General features: G+C 46.2%; 1 protein-coding gene across 1 annotated transcript in view; it reads left to right on the forward strand.

The window, feature by feature from the left end:
- Positions 1–9093, forward strand: part of LOC131288563 (serine/threonine-protein kinase Pak) — a 45005-nt gene extending 35912 nt beyond the window's left edge. The window contains exons 4-8 of the mRNA XM_058317707.1: positions 3558–3826; positions 6593–6830; positions 7413–8269; positions 8350–8568; positions 8647–9093. Coding sequence (XP_058173690.1) covers positions 3558–3826; positions 6593–6830; positions 7413–8269; positions 8350–8568; positions 8647–8730 — 1667 coding nt within the window. The 3' untranslated portion in view covers positions 8731–9093. The remainder of the gene's footprint in view (positions 1–3557; positions 3827–6592; positions 6831–7412; positions 8270–8349; positions 8569–8646) is intronic.

The raw sequence follows: 9093 nt of genomic DNA on the forward strand, positions 1-9093 counted from the left end.
GAAGCAGTAAGTATCCGCCAGGTGATGGACATTTAAATGCTGAGAATGTTGATCGTTCGCAATGAGCGTCTCGGGTGACATGCAATTTAAATGCTTCGGGGTTGATGGTGATTTTACCTCCTTCCTCCTTTCGGTATATTTGTACGCGGGCAAGGGATGCCTTCATTTTAATGACGCTCTTGCAGTGTAATCATAATTCATTAGAAAATAAACATCCTAACGAAGGACAGAAAGCTTGCGACAATCACGGAAGCGTGAGGGTGGGAATAACTCTAGAAAAGTGTAGATGGAATCACTCAAACCTTGCCATGGTGGACCATCGTCACTATTACTTAAGGTTAGAAAGGTTCCTTCTAGTGTTGTGCTGAATCTTTTGACGAGATTCATTCATATGAATCTTTCACCCAAGATTCATTAGATGGTTTCATGAATCTTTGCGGATTCTAATCTTCAAAGCTTAATGAATCTTTCGAAACCTTAATGAAGCTTCATGAATCTTGCATGGATTTGTAACGAATTCCCACGATTCTTTCAGTGGCATGGACTATGCAACACAAAAAAAGAGTCCTTCTACCCATTTTTGGCTGATCACTTTTCATCAGTTGGTGTATCTTTGGGATTCATGAATCTCTCGACGAAAGATTCATGAGTTATTATGTGCGATGATGGAGCAAATCGCTTACGTTCAAGTGATTTTAGTATTCGAAAATAAACTGTTTATAACTTAACGAACTTTTTTTGGTATCCAAATTATAATTTAACAGAACTCTAAAGTTAGATAATTTTCTCCATCATAATCACATCGAGTCAATAGAATTTGACTTTCTCAGCTCGTTTTTGTTTTCATTTCATTTGTCATACACCTAATTAGAGTTCACTTTCGTTGGCTCACATTTTCCCGACATCCGTAAGAAAAGGCCAAACAAAGAAAGTGAAACTGAAATTGAAACAATAAAACTCCATGTTCATGGGCTGCCGGGTGAATAAAAGATCGGCCGGCGCATGTCAAAAGGCGTCTTCCGGTCGACCAACCCAATTAACACTCACTACCGTCCAAAACATCGTCCCATCGTTTTGAAGACTGCGCTCGTCAAACGATTCCTCTTGATTGGCCGTAAGATGCTTCCGACAAGCATACCGTTCTTTTCACTTCATTAGGCTGTGCACCGTTCGAGGTGCGGCTCTGTCACGCACCTGAACTATGTGAGCTTTTTCGGGACGATTCACATGAGCTGTGATCCCGTTTTAATTGTCCTTCGTTGAGGTAGTGGAGGAAAACCGGCGCAATGTCGGCACGTGCTGAGTTGAAATCCAATACCTTTTCTCGTCGAAAGGTTTCCGGCGATTAAAAGTGGCTCCCGAAATTTACTGTCAAAATCGAGCCGTTATTTTGGTCTGCTTTTGGTCCGAACCCGATCGCACTCCTGTGAATCTGTTGCAGAGGAATTGATAAGCTTTGATTCGATTGTTATTACTTTGGCACACATGTGTCACTTTGACCGTTGGGCTGTCACTTCCGATTGGTGGATGGCGGAGGCCAGCACCGGTGAGACGATCAATTAGTAGAGATTGGTTTCGTGACACCGAGTATGCCCTCTGCTTTCCCGTTGTCCTCACTTCATTGATACATTTCATTTTTGTAGAGTTGTCTGCGTTAGAAGCGAGCAACAGTCACTCGAACGAAGGCCATCAGCCGGCAATTGGCGGCTAGAAAGTGTCCTCCCTACTCTCCCAAAGGGGCAAGGGAAATCGAGGAGGCCAGAGGAAGTTCAGTTAAATTAATTGAGTTATTCAACCGAACCCAGACGCGCCGAACTTGTCGCCGGCCTGTGTTGGTTTGTTGGGCGGTCGCAATGAATGGGAGTTTTACTCAATTAACCCGCGAACCCGTATCACTTCCCGGCGAACCTTTTGCACCCCCGTGTAACACCCCTCCCGTGACGATGCCGTCAATGGGTTTCGAGTGCCGAGCGGCCGATTTTCGGTGTAATTTCCCGGAGCCGCGCTAGAAGCGAAAGGTGTTACTGTGCCCGGCAGTGTTCCGATGGAAGTGTTCATGTTATGTAGCTGACCCGTGGCAAGCTACCCCACCGAGGACGGGAAGCAGTTAAGACAATCGAACAAAGAAACAGACACCATGATCGTACCAATAGAGCACCGGCGGGATCGCAAATCGAAGGTAATTTCGTTACGTAAAGGGGTTTTTGGAGGAGCAAACTAGAACACAATGGTCTATTAACTGTGGATGATGCAGTAAGTGAGGTTGTCGCATTAGCAAAATGACTTAAGCCGATAGAAAGTGTTTCATCCTCACGGTGTTACATCTCTATGTACAACTCTATGTAGTTCTCTAACTAAATACGTTTAAACATATGCCCAAAATGTATTGTACACAGAGGTGGATTAAGCGTTCTTGGTGCCCCAAGCAGCAATAAGTTGAAGGTCCCAAAACATGCGATACATTCACCATTCAATTTTTCATTTCAAAATTTATAAAATTATTGATTTAATCATACGTTTTTTAAATGAGGAATTAAACTACAGTTTTACTTAACGTTATTCGATTTAAAAGTTTTCATTTCCAAAAACATGTTTTTCAAAGAATTATTTCACGTGAAACCATCAATCATATTCTAAGAACCTAATCGACAAGAAATTTAGTTTTTTCTTTTTGATTGAATATTTTTTAACTCGACTTAAAATTAACAATCTTGAAATGTCTGAAAAAGAAAAAAGTAAAAATAATGCTAAGCTAAATTATTGTATTTGGAACTTGCTTTTGCTTATCCATGTCCATTATCCTCAAAGTAATCTGAGAATGCTATTCGTCTTTAATAATATCTTTTATATTATCCATTTACTTTCGTTCAAAAGTAAATTTACAAACTTATCTCGAATTTAATAAAACTAACAATTTTGTTGCGAAATTTAAAAAATATAAAAAAAAATGTAATTTAAAAAAGTATTAGCAAAATGACGGGGTCCTTGAAAACTCGGGTCTTCAAACTGCTTTTTAATGTTATTACCCTATGATCCGTCTCAGATTGCACAACATAACTATACAGTCAATACGATATATTTCGTTGAATTGTTCTTTAAATGATTTATTTCAAATTTATAAACATTTATTGAGATTGCATTACAACCTTTTCCGTTTAGCTAATTCCAAAATAAGTATATGATTAGTACATCCTGCTGCGGAAAAATGGCTAACTTAGGTCAACCTCCCAGCACCTTTTCTTTTATCATTGTCCCAGAAAGCTCATGGTACGGCATGTATATTTAAGGCGTTAATGCCGCTTGACCTCACAGTTAAGTGGCTATAAACATAAGACAATGCTATCTCCGATTGCTGCATCCACAAAGATTGGACAGATGACTCCTCTTTCCTCGTTGACGATCGTTCTCCTTCCGCTCAGCATTGGCTCTACTACTACTACTACTACTACTATTACTCTATCTTTCGGCGCGATAAAAAGCCACAACCCCCGTCCGAAAATCCTCACCGCATCATTTCTCGCCGCATGTTGGATTGCATTATTAATTCTCAACCGTAGCATCGTCCATAGGGTCGTCGCTGAGCCGGGTGAGCAGCAGCAGTCCGAGCAGCACGCCGACGGACTCGGAGTCGCACGGCGGACCCGGGGCGCAGGTCATCTCGAGCAGCCACTCGCAGGCGTACAGTCTGGGCCTTTCGTCGCACAACTCGGCCGGCGACCACGACAGCGACGAGCTGGGCGTCCTCAGCGGCAGCGCCAGCGGCAGCATCAGCGGCAATGGCATTCCCCCGCCCATCGCCAGCCGCCCCGAGCGGACCAAATCGATCGTAAGTAGCACTTGCCTCATTTACCAGACGACAGTTTCAACACTCACCTTTTTAATATTTGGATGGTTTCTAGCCAATTAAATTTATTTTAATTTAATCAAATTAAAACATCCTGCAGAAATGAAAGGTTTAAAGTATTCAGTAACGTAGATTTGAATTAGCTTGTCAAGAGTAGGTTTTATGATATCATTTGTGGATGATTGCTAAAGAAGGAGAGATTAGAGTCATTGCAATTAATCACTAAAGCTTTAGATTTGCTATAGGAATAGTTTTAGCCGCCTCTAAATTTATTATACTGTATGTTCTGGGCAACCTAAAGGATTGCAACTCTAATCTTCATTAGAGATTTACGTGCTCAAAAGACGCTGTGAAAAATGCATGGAATGGTGGGATTTTAAGTGAGACTGTAAAATAAACCTCACCAGTATCATCTGCCATAAACGAACGGAATGAGGAGAGCTACATGGAACGCCCGAGTTTATAGCTTGTCGTTCTTTTATAGCTCAGGTCCTTTGGGACCCAAACTTTTGCTGGAGATCGATTTTCCAAGGTCTTTCCATCGATCCCAACCGGATCGAATGGGCCAAATGAGATTACTGCACGTACGTACGACCAATTCACGACACATGCGGTCAAAACATAGCGCCTTCTCTAGTCACGGCTTCTTTCCCTCAAGTCGATCGGGTTCGTGGCCTACCTGAACGAACTTACCCACGAACCAGTCGCTTCCACCAGTGGGTTTTGCGCCGTGCGGCTTCGTTCAAGAAAATGTCGAGGAAAACAGTAACGCAGGTAATTTGTTTACCGGTAAATATCACTGCGGTCCCATGATATCTTTCATTTCCTCTATCGCTTTACCTGAAATGCATGCACATTCCTTTGGCTCTTCCGGGGTCCCCTGTCGTTCTCTGCGCTCTGGAAATCCCTGTCCTTTAGGGAAGAGTTTGAACCTTGAAACACCAAGTTATCAGGAAGTTCTAACGTGAAAGAGAGATGTACTACGTGGCGTCAGAAAATTGGATGTTTCTGGGTAATGTTTATTAGTACCCTGTTGTGCGCCGCAGACGTAGGACATGGAAGGTTTCGAAGGGTTTTAGCGTCAGCATACAAATAAGCGCATGTACGCAAAACAAATCAAATGATTAATGTTTGGTTATGTTTATATTTCAAATCAAAACTCATCCTCCCATTGGAGTTTAAATCTGATGTGTGATTGCAGGAATTTGGGAATTCCCGACATTAAAATTCATTCAACTTACTTTTCCAACCTTTGGCGCCCAGCACTCCCTCTCTCTTTCTCTCTGTATGTTCCTTCCCTCCTCACGACGTTTTCTTTGTCGTTTAGACTTTCATAATCGAAATATGATAAATCTACCCGCGATGGCCGGGCGGAGCTCATTTTAGACAACCCGCCCTCGAAACCCTCACCAACACACACCAATCAGGTCGGAACATGCGAAGATTGCGACGAAGGAACCTCGTAAAATATGGGTTCCGTCCACATATTTTCTGTGCCGGAGGTATTCAACGTTCGAACAACACCCAAACGCCGAGCCGAGGGTGGATGGAATGCGGAAAGGGCGAAATGGCACGAAGCCATAAAGGCATGGGAACCGAGAAGGGTGGGAAGGGAATGGTTGATGACAAGATCCTCCGATGCATTCCAACACGGGGCCCAGAGAGAGCAATGGTGTGATTTGCATTATTGGCCCGAATTCGGTGCGAATGGGCCCTGCGGAGAGTTGCATCGCCGACACCCGGATCAGTTACTCTCGAACCGCCCTGGACACACCATAGGTGCAAGGGGAAAGATCCTTCAGAAGGCTCTACGTGCGTTTCTTTAGTCTTTGTTGTATATGTTTATAGTTATCAGTATCCTAGTACCAAAGCTTAGCTTGGATCATGTTTCAAGAGATCTACAATATCTATCAGGAAACGTTTCACCGTACGGTGTCGGGGATTATAGACCGTTTGTCGTTCATACTGCTGGTAAATTATGTTCTGATTGTGTATTTAATAAACTAACTTAAAAAAAACTTTTGCAAACCCGTATCAAACACTTTTTTTAAAATGTTCTCCTCGCGAAGTGAGGTGGTAGCTTTGAACCAACAAGTGAGGTAATGGGTACAACAAGCCTAGTGACAAGACAAATTTATCATATTTATATTCCAAAACTTTGTAACATGTTTAAAAGAACATAAAACACAACAGAAGCAAAAACGGAAAAAAACATATTCCCAAAGCAGTTTTTTCATGCAAAGAAGTTATTAAAATAAATAGTATTCTTTTTTGTTATGGTCGTGAAAGTAGCTAAATATAGGTCTTGGAGAAAATATGTCACAAAATGTAAAAAAGAATGCAGAAAATGAAACAAATGTGTATATTTTTCGGTTGTTTATATAACAGACCAAATAATATAATAAGTCCTTCTTGAACGATAACGTGGTTCTGTTTAAATGAATAAAACATTTTCAGAACGTGACATAAGGTATAAACTATCTATGAAGAATACACATACACCCTTTTTAGTATGCACATGAGGGGTTTTTTTTTTTGCATGTTATTGTCAATTACGACTACGACTAGACATACTTTTGTTGAACATTGCATCGCTTCAATACTATTGATTTCAAATAATTATTTTACATCTTTAACAAAAAGTGTCTGACTCCACCTTTATGACTATTAACCAATCATTCATGAGTTGCTTTACGAAAAAGTTTCATCCCTGTTAATACATTTTTACATCCATTTCCCCTTTTCCAGTACACACGGCCTATCGATGATCCGATCTCACCGCCAATACCTCCTCATTTGAGCGCCGCTGCGACGTACCCGGGCGCCGGAACTGGCGCCATACGCAGCCCGACGCAGTTCGACAAGAACAAGAACTCGGTCAACGCTGCCTCCCCGCAGACGATCAGCAGCCTCTCGACGGCGGCGGCGGCGGCGTCCACGAACCAGCAGAACTCGCTGCATCTGCATCACCATCAGCAACACCAAGGTAACTGCCGTACCACCGACTGTGCTTTCGCTTTCGACTGCGCTTTACTAATCGAACCACCAACTACTACTACCACTATCACTACTACTACTGCTGCTCCATTGCATTCGCAACCGCAACAACAACAACAACAACAACAACAACAACAACAACGATCGCAACCACCAACTAACCAACTGAAACCAACCAACCTAACCACTCTAACGCTAACAGTAAACGATCAAACGACGACCACCATCACCGTCACCAGCGCCACGCGTCCGGCGATCGCCGCTGCTACCGCCCCGCTGGCACGATCCGACGACGATCCCGACGACTTGGACGATCTCCCCTCGGAGCACAACGACGACGCCCAACAAACCGACGCAAACGACGACCAACGGCCAGCGCCGGAAGCGGAACCGACCGTCGCCGCCGCCACGGTGGAGGAAGGCGACGCTACTACTTCCATTACTTCCATTACTGCTACCATTACCACTACTACTAATAATACTACTTCCACGACGACCGAAACGAGGACTGCTTCTACGAATAGCCATAGTTGTACCATTACTACATCGCCTTCCGCTGCTACTTCAACAGGGGTGGGCCCGCTCGGGGCCACACACAACCATGCCGCTCCTTACGTTACAGCCGCAAGCAATGCCATCGCACCATCGTTGGTGGGCAGCAACGCGACTGGCGACAGCAACACGGGCTGCTACGTACCACCGCCAACGGTGCCGGCGACGCCCGCCGTCGGAGGGGCCGCCGCGGTGGCCGCCCTGACGGTGGCGAACGTGAACAATGGCACCGCAGCGACGACGACGCCGACGCAGCAGCGGGCGGCCAACCTCAAGAAGAAGAAGATGTCCGACGAGGAGATCCTCGAGAAGCTGCGCACGATCGTGAGCGTCGGCGATCCGAAGCGGAAGTACAACAAGATGGAGAAGATCGGCCAGGGCGCGTCCGGTACCGTCTACACGGCGATCGAGAGCTCGACCGGCATGGAGGTGGCGATCAAGCAGATGAACCTCAGCCAGCAGCCGAAGAAGGAGCTGATCATCAACGAGATCCTGGTGATGCGGGAGAACAAGCACCCGAACGTGGTCAACTATCTCGACAGCTACCTGGTGTCGGAGGAGCTGTGGGTCGTGATGGAGTACCTGCCGGGCGGTTCGCTCACCGACGTCGTCACCGAGACGTGCATGGACGAGGGCCAGATAGCGGCCGTCTGCCGGGAGGTGCTGCAGGCGCTCGAGTTCCTGCACAGCAACCAGGTGATCCACCGGGACATCAAGAGCGACAACATTCTGCTCGGCCTGGACGGCAGCGTCAAGCTGACGGACTTTGGCTTTTGCGCGCAGATCTCGCCCGAGCAGTCCAAACGGACGACCATGGTCGGCACGCCGTACTGGATGGCGCCGGAGGTGGTCACGCGGAAGCAGTACGGACCGAAGGTAAGTGTAGCTTAGAATCGGTTTCTCTCCCGAGGCGCCCACGGCTAACTGCACCTTCTCACGCTTCCGTGACGTTTTAGGTTGATCTCTGGTCACTCGGTATTATGGCGATCGAAATGATCGAGGGTGAACCGCCGTACCTAAACGAGAACCCGCTGAGGGCGCTCTACCTGATCGCAACGCACGGCAAGCCGGAGATCAAGGAGAAGGAAAAGCTGAGCACCGTCTTTCAGGACTTCCTCGACAAGTGCCTCGAGGTAGACGTCGACCAGCGCTCAACGGCCTACGAGCTGTTAAAAGTAAGGATCACAACCGGGGGGAAGGTCGAAACCGTGCCGTGAATCTAATCCTTTATGTTGCCATCCTCTTCTCAAAAGCATCCCTTCCTGAAGCTCGCTCGACCGCTCGCTAGTCTAACGCCCCTCATCATGGCCGCCAAGGAGGCCACGAAGGGCCACTGAAAGCGGGAGGACGTCGTTCCACCATCGGCCACCGTTGGTACCGACGATAGTGACGATAGTGGACCCGCTACTACTACTACGACCAGTACGACGGTTACTTCTCCCGCTGGCGCCGCCACTGCCGCTGACGCAAGGGCCGGCAATCCAGCGACAACCGCCACCGGTATGCCATCCTGTTCACCGCTGTTGGCCGCCGGTGCGTGCGATGGTGGCGCAGAAAAACGTGATAAACCCAGTATGGTGGCCTCCGTGCTATCGCCGTCCATCGATAACAGCTGCTAACGTGTATGCAATGTCTGTGTGAGTCAACGAGAACGAAAGAGAACAGGAGAGAGTGCGTGTGTGCATGTTGAACTTATGTAT

This window comes from Anopheles ziemanni, chromosome 3, assembly GCF_943734765.1.
Source record: "Anopheles ziemanni chromosome 3, idAnoZiCoDA_A2_x.2, whole genome shotgun sequence".
In the NCBI taxonomy this organism is placed as follows: Eukaryota; Metazoa; Arthropoda; class Insecta; order Diptera; family Culicidae; genus Anopheles; species Anopheles ziemanni.